The 17,234-nt window shown below is 31.9% G+C and overlaps 1 protein-coding gene across 1 annotated transcript; it reads right to left on the bottom strand.

The window, feature by feature from the left end:
- Positions 1–217: 217 nt before the first annotated feature.
- On the bottom strand, positions 218–3,786 carry LOC137919234 (prolactin-releasing peptide receptor-like). The gene is made up of 2 exons (XM_068762248.1): positions 2,337–3,786; positions 218–382 (listed from the first exon to the last, which is right to left on the bottom strand). Exon 1 carries the CDS (start codon positions 3,734–3,736, stop codon positions 2,339–2,341), a length of 1,398 nt encoding a protein of 465 aa, XP_068618349.1. The 5' UTR covers positions 3,737–3,786; the 3' UTR covers positions 218–382; positions 2,337–2,338.
- Between the last annotated feature and the right edge of the window lie 13,448 nt (positions 3,787–17,234).

Genomic DNA, 17,234 nt, shown 5'->3' with positions numbered 1-17,234 from the left:
TACTATAGAAACAAGTGCTTCGATTCACTACAAGTATATTTTACAAGCTTTTTATCAACTTACTTATAAAGTCAACGCTAAGTTAAACATTACTACTTCTTACACAATTTTATCTTTAGTCAAGAAAAGTGCGGAACAACTCCATTCTATATACAAAACTATATATATTCACTTATATATTTATTACAGTTTAATAATTAAATCTAAGTACCGATGTAGAATTTGACTAAGTTTCATAAGCATTCATAATGTTAATTAATATATAACTATAATAATATCTACTTATTTATATACATAACATATATTATTACACTAAGAAACGTTCGCTTAACATAAATTATGTATTACGTTAAATTAGTTTTCTTCGTCGACTGATTCTTCCCTGAAACAATATAAAATTGATTATTTACATTTATATGGTTAACTGAAAACAAGGAGAAAAATTCACGTCTGATTCAAGTGTATATAGGTAATGGTTGATATACAAATTTTATTGATTAATTGTCTTTTATATTTGAGAAGTTTTTGCCACTATCGTTATTAACATTTCACGTGAATTTCATATAATAGGCTTGCTTCAAAGATTTCCAAGTATCTTTCTTCCAGTATCTTCCGACGACCTTATCAAGATTTGATTGCACGTATTGACAATTTATTCGTACATACATATAACATATAACAGATCCGTAATGTCTGTGTGAATAAATAATATCGCAGTGATGCCCGGCGATAGAGGACTGAGACTTGCGAACGTAGGTTCGGATTCGATTCCAGAAACACAGTTTTATAAAATTCACACTTTGTGCATTTTTTGTGTAGGATTGCCACTACAGAAAAACAAGTTTCATAATCATAATAATGATGCCAAGCATCGCGATTATGATGTATATATATAGATATCTTAAGGAAAGGCCTATGCCTTGCAGTGGCCGTCTATAGACTGAAACGATCAATAGATAATATAAATAATGGGTATAAAAATAGACAGTAAAAATAAAATGTAATAGTTGTAGGTAATGTATATGCAATAGTATATGCGGTCTCTTTTACTTCCATTACTTTAAGATAAGATGGAATGTTTACGGTAATATTAACTTCTAGAGTCTTTCTCTTCCATTCTGAACGTCAGAAATCATGAAATCATGAATCCTCCCATGAGAAACATTTTTTTGGGAAAATGATACCTTCATTTCAAAATTTATTTGTTATTATCCACTTTGGATAATCATTCATGATAACTTGTATTCATCATAAGAAGGATGCAAGAAGTTAGAATCAAATTGATCATTGAATAGCATCCTTTAATTTAAAATTTACGACTGCTATGGTTTTAGCGCTCCATGATCTGAGAAAAGCTCAGAAATAAAAGCAGTATTTTTCTCTGTGAACTCTGTCTTCACGTATAACCTTAATTTGATAGTTGTAATTCATTTCAAAATGTTTTATCGCTTAAAAACCTTTTACGCTGTTTTAGAAGATTCCGTTTGATAAACTTTTTTCAAAAATACTACAAAAGGAGTAATTAACTTTTTAACAGTTTCACTAAAAGGGTTCTATCCTGCCGGAATTTAGGGCAATCTGAGAGTTAGCATGAGTAGTTTTGCGTGAATACTAATTGAAAGCCTGTTTCAGTAGAAACATACCGCCACTAAATTCGAACGTAGTTTTGATTTTCGACTCTGTTAAAACCTGATTCACTTACGTTCCGTTCTGACATTATACGAAATAAAATGTTTTGTGTTTTAGTTTTAAATCATAGGTTATCACGTAAAATATCTAAAATTTGTAACGAAAAACATTTACAAAGAAAACAATTTAGGATAAATCCTACTATTGTTTTAAGTAGCTCGTTTTATAAAATATGGAATACTAAATAAAAAAAATTGCAAATGTTGCAGAAATTCATAAAACATTCTTTTGTATATATATAATGGATTTTTTTAATTTTCTTCAACAATATACGAGCTAAGAAGTAATAAAAGGTTGTCTTATTTCAACTATAAACAGTCAATTATTTATTACGCAAAACATGTAAAAATAGAACTGTAGGTAAACGAAAGTAAATGACATCGCTCAGCGGATAGGTAAGTTGAAATAACAAAGGGCATAGTATATAGGGAGTAAAACAGATGGCCGCTGGAACATTAAGTTTCTGAACTGAAGACCATGTGCTGGTAACCGCAGCGTAGAACATCCACCTAAATTATGACGCTATATGGAGGCCGCTTCTCACCGGTCCTATGGGAAATCTTTGGTTCAGTCCTATGTTCACTAGAAGAGGTCTCGCGGCAGAAAGAATAATGATAATGATAATGATAATGATATTACATACTCACAGTTAAATAGTCGGTTTTATACTGGATTCGTTGAACTGGGACTCTTCGTCTATCAACTGTAAATTTACATTCTCGTTTTTTGTATGAAAAGTTGCGGATACAGTTTTATCCTCTAAAATTATGTTTTCAATTTCGACACCATTGTCCTTTTTCCCATTACCCTCGAGTATTTTCTGTTTTATCGACGGCCCTCTGTTGAAAGAGGAGGCCAATAAAGTTTCTTGAATTGTTTCATTGCCGTTACACACTTTGTCTGACTTGTGTGTAGGCATTCGCCCGGAATGATAACTGTTTCTCACGCCACCCGTTGATTCAAAGAAAGGCAAGACTTGTTTGAATTCTTTTCTAAAATTTTCATTCAACCATGCATAGAGGAATGGATTGTAGCAAGTCGACGCCATCGCCATGGAATGCGCCAAAAAGAATGAAACGAAATAATAATTCCATTCAGTCATTTGAGCGTAGAAATCATTAAAAATGTTAATAAGGTTAAGCGGCAGCCAAGATATGCCGAATATGGCTACCATTGAAATAAGCATTCTATTGGTACGTTTCTTTCTATCTCTATCTGCTTCCTCTCTTCTAGTATTTTTCGCACCGGGCTTGGTACGCGCTCTATCATTAAGTCTTACACTGACACATGTATAACACACAGCAATAACTAGAAATGGTATCAGAAACTGAAGTACAGTCGTGAAGACACCAAATATTTTTCTAGATTTATCTGATGGCCAACTTTCTTCGCAATATGTTTTGTTATTAGTTATTTGTATACCCATAAAGAGACCATACGGACATGTGACGACTAGAGAAAATAACCAAATAAAAACTATTATATAAATGCATGTGTTGAGTTTCATCCGTGGATGAAAAGGGTAAATAATTACAAAGAATCTATCTATAGCAATAGAAGTCAGAGTAAGAGTTGATATGTAGACACTGGTGCCTTGAGCATACGGCATTAAATGACACAAGAGTCTGCCAAATACCCACCGACCTAGGAATGTGTACATTGGTGTTAGAGGGACCGCAAAAATGCATAGCAGTATATCAGATAACGCCAAATTAGTTATGAAAAGATTTGTTACTGTTTGCATTGCTCGGTTACGAAAGACGACATAGCAAACTAAAACATTGCCAAAGACGCCGAGGACAAAGATGATCGAGTAGAGAATACAGAAAGCAACTTGGACAAGTTTGACATCGATAATATCAATTGTTCTATTTGATTTCGGTTCATCAATAACTTCTACTGATTCTCCAGTTAGAGTTTTCAGAATCAGGACTCCTCCTCCCAAATAAGAGGCAGATGTTCCGTTGAAATTCATGGCAGCTGAGTCATAATGATCCACGGAGAGCGATACAGCATCATTGAAAGGTCCATTGTCAGTAAAAAGCATATTAGCTACAATTCATTTTCTCTTTAGATACATTAATTTCTTCATCGTAAATCATCTGCGAACAAAAGAATACAGGTTTACATTTTGTTTTTATAGACAAGTATAATATCTACAGTTTAATAATAAACTTGCAATAAAATGGCTTTGCGTAAACAACGATATTATTATATTATTAAATACCAGAGAAGTTGAAAAACAATCGCAAATCACTAAGAAAAATCAACAATATCGTCTAATAAGAAAATCAATTCTGAATCATTTTTGCTAGAATAATACTTAAAAACTAAGTTGAGATCACACCAATTACAAAATATAACGATAGGTCCGACAATAGGTAGCAACTTTTTAAATGTTAATCAGGCCCTGATCAAGTATTTAATGTTGATTACTATAATAAACATAAAAGTAACCAAAACTTAGCCTTTACCATAGACTAAATAATTTATTTGAATTTAATCGTTATTTGTACTATTGTACAATGTGGCCAAACTGCTTAAGCAGTACTGCTTTTAGCACCTTTACTGCTATTGATTATTTCCGTTTTGATTATTACCGAAAGATGTTTAATTCATAATTCTATTTGGATTACTGTTTTGATATTAGTTCCTATGAAATATTAAAAATGTTCCGAGCTCAAGCCACGTGCATTTAGCCGGTGACGTCAATTCTCTGACAATGAGGAAATCTTTTTTCCTTGCTTGAGTTCATTCACGTTTTGCGAATGTTTTATTTATTTTTCTTCAAATTTATCATTCGTGAGTGGAAAAAAGACTACTTAAATATTTAAACAATATGCCCAAAGCATACTATGAATAATTTCCCACAGGCAATATGGATCATAATTTGACACATCTAGGAAGAGTGATTTTTTCAGTATTTAATCATTCTCAATTACAGTTTTTTTTTCTATCACCCATATTTCACGTTTATCGATGTACTAAAAATTGATGGCGCTGAAAAACAGGAAACTACCTATCGAAATTTCATTCCTGTATACGATTTTGCTTTTATCATTCAAATGGAAAACGAATAAAGACATTTTAAGACATAATTTCTTGATTACCAGAAGCAAGCGCCTCTGTCGTTGCGCTAAGCAGAGGCTGTTAAATTGTAATCACTATACGAAAACATTCGCAGTCGTAAAAGAGAAATTAATGTTGTCACAAATTAATGGATCGCCTGCGAATTTTACGCAGAATTCAATTTAGATGATTACACTCGCTGTGAAGGTCTTGGTAGATTACGTTTTATACAGGTCACCTACTTAGCTTACGTCTTGTCGACAATAGCTTTCTGTTACATCAATACTCCAGAATGACATCCGGACTGCATTTGACAACCATGATATTAAGGGCGTAATCGCATAATGTGGTTTGCATATAAGGATTGGATAGATGGATTCATTATATAGTCAACATTCTATAACAAAAGTGTGTCGTATTTACCACAGCTCACAAGATGCATATTTTTTAATAACATAACAATTTTAAACTAGTAATAAGGTAATAATTTATTATAAGACAATCATTAAAGGAGATTAAAACTATACTACACTAGATAATCTGGATACTAGAAGTTTGTCTTCCTTAAAAGAGGATTTTTTTAGTAAATAGTGAATATAAACAAGGCACCACGCAGACTGTGGTGTACGCAATTACGAGCTGTTGCATGTTTGCAAATGAACGATAGTAGCGCAAAGCGAAGCTGAAGGTAAGAGTAGAAATTGGCACCATCAGCATCATAATTAAAAATAAAAGAAAGCCGCCATAAATTTTTAAAATATTGTTATTTAATAATAAAGAAAGTAATAGACAAAAATAAAACTAAATAAAAAAAATATATATAAGGTTGAGTATAAATTTATTCTATAATATGAAACAATAATAATAATAGAAATAAAGATAAAAATTAAAAATTGAAGCGATGTGTATTAGGATTGTGAATGGACGAAAAGAGTATTCAAGATATTGTAAAAAATGGAAGAATATAGTAAAAGAACTTGTGAAGGATGTCAGAAAAGAACATTAATAAAAGATTAAGTGAAAAATTTTTTGATAAAAAAAAAGTCTGTGTCATAAATTTAAGACGGAGGAACGAGAGGCCCCAAAAAGAGGTGCCGTATAAGAAAACTAATAGTTGTCACTATATATCAGAATAAAGATGGATAGACAAATTTAACCGTTTATAAAGACTAACCAAATCAAAGACTAAGATAAATTAATGTCAAAATTACAATATCAGAAAAAAGCTATAATCACGTAAGTAGTTTGATCTAATATGAAAGGTTTGTTAGTTGTTACAGACAGCAATGATAGAAAGATAGAAAGGCGAAATGGTTAAGCACACAAAAGGACATGATGTACGACTTGTCGTATACGGGAAAACAGAAAGATGAAAACAAATCTACACAAGGGAATTTTTGTAACATCAGGAAAATAGTAGATCAGAAAAGTATTAAACAAGAGCGCTTGTTACTTTTCTCTAAACTACATAAAATTAAAAGCTCCGTAAGCAACTGTGTAGAGTTACACTTTCTATCTAATACTACCGTTATCTAGTAATAAATTCAAAATGCTTATTCTCTAAAATAAGATTTTTGAGTGAGTACTGGCGTATTTTTTTACTTTTACATTGTCGTCAACATCTAGTAGCCCGCTTAGTTAGACAACTATTATTCCTTTAGCTGTTGCCATTGCGTGTACATTCATGCATACGGAAGTCTACTGCCGCTGTAACCCGATTCGTCCATTAAGCCTGGGTTTCTAGCGACGTAAATTATTTATCCACTGAAAGCATCCAGAACGTACCTAGACATAGACGTAAAACTATGACTACTTAGCCAATTTTCGAAGATAAATTTGCTTGTAGCAATCATATATCCAAATATAAGTGCTGTCTGGTAAAAAAATGCCCTCTTGATAACTCTTGACACAAGATTACATTAGATGGAATTAAGAATGAGGAGAAAATAATCAAGATAGCCCAGTAGATAGGATAGTTCAAGTGGCAGGTAGCCAGTGGTCGACTGCTTTAAAATTGCTGCCTTAAAATTCTGGAGAGGAGCGCTGAATAGGACATCCACCTACAAGGTGGGCATCTGACGTTGTTAAGGTTGTCGGAAGACGCTTAATGCAGATTTATGTCCATATGCAAACATTCTAGAACTAAAACGACGACAATGAGGAAAAACTAGAAATAACTTTGCTGTATTGTAAGCAAAATAAAAAGAAACACTTAAACCACATGCACGATTAATAGCTTACTGTTGCGCTAGTTATCTTTAAACGAGGAAACAAAAGAAATAAATAATTCATTGGTCATTACATTGCATGCTTTCTGTACATGCACGTTTCTCTTTGTTCATGAAAGCTACTGTTTTAATATTTATTCCCATAATTACAATGTGTATTACTGATATCATATTCCAAGCCGATCTTATCACACTGGCAAAAAAGGTTTTGTAATCAGTTTTATTGCCTGATACAACACGACGATAAGATTCGGTAAAATAATATTGGTTTCTACATTTATAGATATTTGTATAAAGAAAACAAAATGAAATTTATTTTTATTACAAAATAGTATGAATGTTTTTTTTTTTGTTTCCAATGAATATTCCAAATGTTTTTCGTGCTACTATACATTAAGATAAATTAAATCCATGCAGTATTTCGAACATTTTCGATTGGGAAAAGATAGTTGTTGACTCTATGAAAAGCACATCTATTATATTCTAGAAGTTAAGTTAATCTTTAGCATGAATGCAGACAATTCAATATTAATACAATGTTGACATATGCTCACTACACGTCATCGTTTTCATTTCAGTCCTAAGACGTCTATTGATGGATATAGGTCTCCTCCATATATTTCTGCTTGAAAGCGTATTGCGTCCAGCGTCTTCCAACGATATTAACAAGGCCGTCTGCCTGACATTCCACGGTCTTCACACTAAAAGTTTTAGATCACTGCAGTCATCTGTTCTACGCGCTATGTAGTTGTGCTACACGGCGTGTACTACCATATTTGCCACATATTTATTTACTGATGTTAATATATATATATATACATTTCTCCCCCAACGCGACCATTGGCATTTATTCGATAGCCAGATCGATAACTTTGATAAATATATTTTTATAGAGTAGAATAGATGTTTATATATTTGCTGATGGTACTGATACCATTGGTAAAAACGAATAGTTCTTAAGTTATAAGCTTTATGCTAAATAACAGTAATATAATTTTCATCAAAACCATGGAGGAAGCAGACTGCTTCCGACGGGTCATACTTGAAATCTTCATGCAAGGGGAAGGCTATATACAAAGGACATCTACGGCTAAAGTGAGAATATTGATAAACCGTATCTACAATAGTTTATATAATTTTTTATTAACTATCATTAGCGTTTTGGTGTACTTCCGCTGTGAGATTCTGAATATCATAAATATATTAAATAAAATCATGTTAGTGCCCTAGTCTAAGAAAGTCTAATAGATGAAATTGATAAATAAAATGCATTTTAGAATGATAATTTATTGTTAAATATCTTAAATAAACATTAACTTACAATAATAAATGATGTATGTTGTTGACTACAAAACCTTTGTTATAATTTGATTAACTAAAGATATGCATAATACGGAGTGCACTAAACACATTTGTGTGTGGTCCAGCCCACCAGTCCCAACTTCTTCCAGACGCGTGTCCCAATCGTAAACCTTACAAGACCTTGTGTTTTCAAACCAGTATACTAAGCGCTGTATATTAGACATTGGTAAATAACCGAGCATTTATAATACGTAATAAAATCTCCCACAGACCGCCATATGTCGTCTACTGTTTCCAAAACATTTCTCAATGCTTGGAGAAGCCGAACAAAAACATGTTTTAATTGATCGTAAATTTATTTTCGAAATAGGATGACCGCTATTCGCAATCAGAGGAAACCACGATGAAACACTAGAATATATATGCTTAAATAAGTGAAAGGTTTATGGAACAAAGATCGCTTATAAAAGTTTGGAAACATAATCTTGTCAAAACTGTGATAATTAGATGATCAGACCTTTTCTAATATTTTAAACTAAGATATACACTAAGTATAAAAAAATCAAAAAAAGCGATATTGATCTTTTTCATAGAAGAACTATAATGGGGCAAATATTATATTAGCTTTCTCTACGGACTTCCTAATTTTGAAGGTTACTAGCTAGTCCTATTCCAAATTACTTATAAAAAATGACTTGATTTTGTAAATTATAAGGCATTAGTAATAATGATTGTTTTTTTGTACACGATACTTTTTGTTTTTGACTTTCGTTGGTTTTGGTTGACAACAAATGTGTAACTACAAAGGATTTAGGTTTATATGTTTTAATTTATCCTGGAAATTTATATGTGGTAAAAATGTAATTGTAAAAACAGAAAACCTTTTTACTATTTTCGTCGGAATTTTTTCATTTTCTGTCCACATATTAATGTTCCGAAACAGCTGGAAATTTCTCAAATTTTATACGTGTAGTCGTTGGTGACTTATTTTTATTTAAATATGTTACTAAAAATCAAAGATGTAAGACTTTCACTTAAAAGGAAGAAAGAAGACTGTTAAGATCATCGAAATGCATGCTACGAGGGAGGCAGGAGTGAACGTCCTGGGGCTAAAATGATCATGAACGATGATGAATAAAACCCATAAGTCAACATCGCTTAAAAGAAGTTAAAATTAGTTTCCTAAAACAATATTTAACCATCTATCTTGCTACTATAATAGAATCAGAAGTCAAACAAATTGAAATGTCGTTAATGTCACCGCAAACCGTTTCGATAAATTTACTTGTTAGGTTAAAGGATTTATGCGGGTACACAGGCCCGGAATAATAGGAAAATTGACAGGGGTATACTTTATCGCTGGGAGTTCCATGTGGTTTACCCAAGTTACAGTGATAACTTCGTGAAGTTTCTCAAGTACTAGAAACTTCTTGTACAGGATTTGGTTGCGCCAACTGTTGAAATTTCATGCTGGCAAACATACTGATGTCACTTTATTCAATTGATGCTTAGTGTTAGTCTTTACGGCTCTTAAACTTAAGAATTTTTAATTTATTTTTTAGTTAACGCTATAAAAACGTTTCCCGGTATTGATAAATTTTGTAATCATCGTTATTTAGACCATAAAATGTCCGCATGAGGACATAAATCTCCCTATAGTTTTCCAATAATACGGGTAGAAACAGACCCGCATTCAAGAATAGGTAAAACAACCAGAGATTTTTAATACGTGCCCGTATTTTAACAATTTGAAAATTTCAACATTTTTGCAATTTGATTTTTCTCTCCTACGGTTAACCACGTGAGGTTTTTTAATCATTCTTTTTCCTTCATTTTCATTTTGGTCTTTTTTTGATTTCATAATTCATTTATCTATAAATAAATAGATTAGTTAATTATTAATTAATTTTAAAAGTATATTTTAATTTTACAAAAAAAAAACAACCGTTACTTTATCCTAAAATAATACAATATAAACGTTAAACAGTGACCTGCGAGAATATACTTACATCAAATCAAAACCGATAAAAAATATTTTTTAATGAAAACAACATTTGAATCAAACTAATACAATCATTATTTTATTATTAAAATGTCACATAGAAATCCATAAAAAAATTTGTTCTAAGTAAATATTTTCTTGCATTAGTCTACTCGTATAAACTTAAATATTGTTCAACATTGCATAATGCAGTGACAAGTGGCATTTCAGCGGTAGAGAAATAAGACTCGCGATCGTCGCGAATTCGAATCCCGGAAAACAATCTCATACAGTTCACACTTTGTGCATCAATTACACAGAATTTAGAAAATTCACAAACATATTTTCAGACGATGGAAAGCAGCTTTTTATGCGTACCATTACACTATACTGCGATCATGTCAAGCATGGGAAACGATATCGACGATATTGCTAGCGAATATCCTAAATAGCAGATGTTAAGTTACCTTAAAGATGAAAAATGCAAATGTTGCATTAAATCAATGATACAATAAGTATTATTTTTAACAATACACTATTGTCAATGCTATTAATTACCACTAATGGTCGTTCTCTTTCAATTAAAAACATAATATATTGTATTTCCTTTAAAGTCTCCATATCTTTATAAACATATTGTATTTAATTTAAATATACTTCGGTGTTTCAAAAGCCTTTCATGTGACATTTATGTGCACGATTAGATCTGCTTACACTTACATAGGGCGTGTATTGGACATGCACGCGTTGATAACATGCCAACATGTAAATGGACGGAATCCATTCTCAGATATAACATCACAGAGGTCCGCGATAAGCCATTGAAATAAGCTGAATATCTGTCAAAGATTACAGTAGCAGACCAAAATAAATATTAAAAAAAAATTTCCGTTGGGGTTTGGTCGAACTAAAGACTATGATTAGTACAATAAGAATATAAAAAATAGCTAGAAATATGTACCTGTACCTAGCTTGCACTGTATTTTTGGATATAATTTCATAAAATCAAACCAGGTCATTTATACCATGTAACAAAATGCATACTCCGTACATGTTTAATATCAATAAAAGGTATTTCAATAAAAGCCAACTCAATGGGCGAAATTTCGTAAAATTTTACCTATAATTTCTATCCTATAACTTTTAAAATTTTAAAATTGTGCTTGTACATATACATTTAATAATTACTAACTAACTGCCAGTAATAATTATTGCCAAATCGCATTCCAATAGAACTTTAAATTAATGTAACATATTTCAAAGTTCTCACTTTACTTTTTTAAGTGCGTTATATAAAGTTACTAGAACCAAGTGAAAATATTTACAGATTACGATGTGAAAATTTCACCTCTTTAAAGCGTTTATATTTATATTATCATCCTGTATAACAATCTTTTATTTTGTACTATGAACCTTTTATACTAAGAACTGAAAGTGGTTTACAAAATGTTCTTCAGCGAACAATGAGCGACAATTAATTGATCATAAACCTATTTCTGAAACGGCACAATTCCATTTTGTCCACTGTCGGAGCGAGAAGCGTTGTTTTCGCCATTCCATTGTTTTTAAACCGCACTATATCGCGGATACGGTGAACGCAATCAAGTCGCGACACGATTTACTATCAAAACTTGATGGAGCGACATCATAAAACAGATACGTGCACAACTTTATTACCGGGCACCACTCCAAGTATTTATGTCACATTACGACAATACTTTTATTTTCTCTTTGATAAAAAAATATATATATTACTGCCAAGTTTAAATAAATCTCTTACGTTCGTAAATACTATACCACTACTAAACTACTACTAAAAGTTAGTACTTTTTTGTGATTTTTGTTTAAGGGCGGGCACGTCAGGTCAAACAGTGCCCACAATCGAAATTCTGAAATTAGCATGCCCATAAAAGAAGTGACCAAAAAGGCTATATATACATGTCAAAGAAATATGTATACATATCGAACGTAAGTTAATCTAACACTGGGTTACCAATGCTCAAAAAATTATGTGTTAATTAAACATTATAGTGAAAGTATTTTTTTTTTGGCGTGCAAGGTAATAAATTCATTTTTTAAATTAAAGTATAACAATTTTAGTAATAAAGACGTACTAATTTTTATGTTCCGTTATTACTATTTAAAATAGCTGTAAGTTTTCTGAATAAAACATTAATTTATTTCTTTATTAATTTAGGTTATTATCCATTCATAATCATTCACTTTTGACCACTGGTCCACGTTGTGAAAAGCTCTATAGTCGCTTACTTCAAGTTAAAACTACGAGGGGTTCGAAAGGCGCCCTGTTTTCAATGGAGCTCCCAACGAATTAAAACGGGTTGTTTTTTTGTGTTATTATTTTATTGCAACTGCGATGTGTTTTCACAGAAGTGCTTGTTTTTTATCGACGTGAAATCCTAGTACAGTGGAGGAAATTATTTAAAACAAAATTTCAACAAAAATCTTTCGTTAACTAGTTTTAATTAAAAACTAACTTGTGCACCGCATTTTAATGAATAGCTTGTATCACTTAATATCAAGCGAATGGCTTGTCTTGTTCTTGTCTACATGGTAAAGAAATTTCAAAGTAAACACAATCTTTTATATTGAATATAGTCGAAAAAGTCTTATAAATAAGAATTTTCCAGAAATAATAATGCAGCTCTTAGGGGTTTCAAGATGGTATTTGTTTATATAAAAGCTGTTGTATAAGCTTTCAGTCTATTTAGTGAAAGACTACCTATAAACCCATATATATGTAAAGAAACTAAGTTATCTATTCAAAGTAATTACTAATTAAACGGGTACAACAAAGTTTGATGATAAACATTGAATATATTGTGTACAACAAAGTGTGGCATCGCAGATTCAAACCAATTAGCCAAGCGACGCGAAACTCGTGACCCACATCAGCTCTTAACTATACACAGGAATTCCTCTCTCGGGTTTGGAAATCCAATTAATTATTACGTGCGGATATACCCCGTTATGGATTTGTCAAAGTACAAAAATGCGATATATTAATGTAAACCTAACCTTCAAATAATTTTCACTGTACATTGAAAAGCTATTGTTACAATTACCTTTATTTCTACAATTACTTATTCTCAGTTGATGTCAATGTTGTTAACCCGGGGGCTTTTACAGCTTCGTCGGGACTGAGTTCATGGAGCGGAAGAGTCCGTGAACTTAAAAACAAAACAAAAACTTGTTAGGGCGCGTTCCAGGTGTACGAAGGCGTTCGCACATAACCCGCACTATTCGAGTAGAGGTGTGTAGTGTTAATTATGTGTATGTGCGGCGGGAACGGCAGTGTAGACTACAAGCGAGTCTAGGAGGGATCCGGATCAAACTTCGGTTCGCCCACGTTGTTCGCGGTTAGGGAGAGGGTGCCTCCGATATTACTAATTTTATCATATATTTTTTTAATTTTATATCTACGAGGAGATATGTATGGACCATCGAAGCCAAGCGGATTGAAACGTAGAAGTGGCAGTGAACAGACCTCATAACTCCTGGAACAGATGGACACTGGGGATTTATAGGTTCTGGATTGGAGATTATAGACCCAAGTACTGCGTAGGATATTCACTCAAAAGGTGCCTACGCAGACAAACTTTTTGAAATAGTCGAAAGGCACTGGAAATAGACTGTTATTTTCCGGTCTAATTAGAAATCTATGGGAGATCCTGCTGTTGACATCCTATGGCTGAAATGATGATGATGTTTACGTCATAGAGAGCTTTATCACCCCTTGAAAGCTTTGAAATAGAATAATTTTTTTATTCTAATAATCTGAACACCTAGTCAAGTTTGAGACTTCTTTTTAAAAAGTTACACAACAATTTATTTCTTAGAAGGGATGTTGGATATTTATATCGTCTTGCAGAAAGCTTATTCGGCTAAGGAAAGTATAGAAAATGGATATCGTTTCTTGCTTATCTTCTGTCTATCTATCTCTATCTCGCATTATTCTGCAATAAGCCGTCTACTGATTTTATTATTACCTATAGATTATATATAGCATGTTGTAGGATAAAACTTACTCATAACTCAGACATCTCTATTTAAAATATACTATTATATGGACTCGTACTATAAAACAAATGGTTCCCATTAAACGAATTATCTAAAGAGATAGGACTTAAAATTATTTTAATTTTAAAATACAATATTTTATGGGGTTTTTTTTAATATAACGTGCAAACATAATTCTTTGTATCCATTATAATAAAAAAACAGACTAAACATGCTGTATATGGATCTTCTTAAAGATCTTCCGAAATGACGCACGACACCCTAGCCTCGTAAAATTTTACTTATATTCGTAGTTAGGTGGTAGGACTTTAATAATATTAATAATTTGAACTAAAACCCTATGAATTACTAAAAACTTTTAAGAAAAACAGATGATTGTCGACAACCGGTGTTAATTTTTCTCTTAACTGTATGCATATGTTTTATAAAAATATATTTCAAATACAGTCATAAGTGTAATAGAAAAAAAATGTATCATAAAATTTTGATTATACATTAAATTGTGTTACATCATGTATAATAAATTTATTTATGAAAGAAATGATTTAAATAATAAACCTTGCTGTAAGAAAGGCCATTGATTAGTACGGAAGGTTAAGAATTTTATCAATATCACTATCACCTGTAATAAAAAAAAATAGTCCTCAAGGACTTTGAGTATACTATTTCCTGATTTTGTAGTGTTTTTTTTCAGTGTGACGTATTATTAGCCACCTACGTTTGAACCATGGTAAGCTTATACTCGTATATATAGCATCCAGTAGGTAAAATCTCAGTTGATTGTTTGTGTATCTATTTAAGACAAATAAGTGAGGTTGCGTTTGTGTAAATGATGCTTGTAGTTAACATACGTCTATTCAATATAAGACGTGTACAAAGCAGATCAAGTAAACCTAATTTAACCTAGTTAATGTTTACATAAGATATAATTAACTATTTGGTTTAACAGTAACTGTGTTAATTAAGATCAAAGAAATTTTATCCTGTTAAATGATTAGAGTGTAATGTAATCGTTTGACATTTTTTATTATGAAAAATTTCGACTACCGGAGATAAAAATTGGATTATTAATTAAAATAATACTGTTAATTAGTTTATAAGACGGCACAAAAATAATTTTACAAATCGGATTTACCTTTTATTATCTTATCGGATTTATTTCTTTTAATAATGTTAATACATATATATTTAATAATTGCTAATTCACCCATGTCATTTATTCACATTCCTATTTTTATTTTCTTATTCTCCTTACATTCTGCACAATTTCTCTTTCATTCGTCATCTATTTTTCTTGACTATCTCTTACATTCTCTTGCCTTACTTGTCTCCTCATACGCACTACCTTCCTTCCTTCTCTTCCCCTCCTAAAATACCACAGTAAATTACTTCTTCATATCAAGGTACAATTTTATGAATTGTATTTTTTTAACATATTGTTATGAGTCAGGGTGGCGCTCAAATTAAAATGCTGCTTTTTAAATATGTGGTATTTGTCTTAATTATCTAGATGGTTCAACGCCGGGGGAAGTGAGGTAAAGAAACAATTACGCTACCTGAAAGACGAGCCTCTATTGTAGTCCTTGCTTTATTTCATCTCACCACCTGCCAGTTGCAGTGAATCGAGGGATGCACAATAGATCCCACTTAATTTTATTATGTTTATTACCTGCACCTTTTTGATGCCTGCCATCAGCCCCGACTTGCTCGATTGTAGAATTCGTCTATTGTTTCCAGCGGTTTCCTTTGTATCGGATATTTGAGCAGTAGTCACAATATTCTGTTTTGTGTTATTTGTTCGTTAATAAAACTAATCATTCTTAGATACTATAAAGGAAACAGAGATTTTGAGTTAATGTTACCGGATAATTATATTTATACAATTATTTTAATTTATGTAGTTGGCAAATTACCCTGGTACTATTTGTGCCAATATATTGTGTATTATTTTAAAAAATAAACTACCTAACCCCTGTAATATCGTAGTTAACGTCGTTGTGAAGGATTTTAAATATCTAATATTTGGTCATGACGTGGCGACTGTATGTAATATTAGGACAAACTCGGACTAGATTTTTAAGATTGTAATATTGAAAAATAGGTATACTTTAAATCGAAAACTACTACTACTCTATTGGAGTAATATAATATATATGACTTTAAGGGCACCCGATTTTTTTTTTGCTGAAGCATTTTAAGTATATAACGATGAGTTTTGGTTAATAAATATTAGATTTTGGTATTTTTTAATATGTAAAGGACGCTAAAATGTTTTAGAACGGACTTTTAGGACTCCTTCATAGATTTCTTTGGGGGTTATAGAATAATCGCCACGCTTGGCCAGCGGTTTGGCAATTGCAGTGTGGTATTATCGTACGCAGGGGAATCTGCTGCCTATTCTCTGGAAACTTTTACTAAAGTATCGCAAAGATCGAATTTGAGAGCTACGATTGCAAATCTTAGTCCTTACCGCTGCGCTACCACTGATCATTTTGTCAGTACAATTTAGAAATAACGTTTATAAATTTAAAATAATAAATCTGAAAACAATAATTTTCACATAAGTGTTCTATTTTTAAAAATTGTTTACAAAACTTAACAAAGTCAGAAGTATTTGGAAATATTCACAATACAATTGTTTTAGAAAATAAGAAAACAATTACAGCAGAGATATACTGCTATTTGTTTGTCCGTTGATTTGGAAAAACTTCGCGGAACAATATCCACGCAGCACAGTCCTCCGTCAGAATATCGCGTCAGTGCACTCGGCGTAACTAACAACTGAGTATTTCTGGCAGGTTTGGAATCGTTGTGTCAATCTTATAGTCATAGCCTTGCATCAGGCAACTTTTATTTATTTCTAAAATTAATAGCAAAGCTTTATGTAAAACTCAACGATTCTCAAATAAGAAAATGCATATTGCTTC

This window comes from Battus philenor, unplaced genomic scaffold (assembly GCF_028537555.1).
Source record: "Battus philenor isolate CCGP_79_NKW_IND1 unplaced genomic scaffold, ilBatPhil1.0.hap1 SCAF_16, whole genome shotgun sequence".
Classification (NCBI taxonomy): Eukaryota; Metazoa; Arthropoda; class Insecta; order Lepidoptera; family Papilionidae; genus Battus; species Battus philenor.
This window is presented reverse-complemented; position numbering and strand designations above follow the sequence as displayed.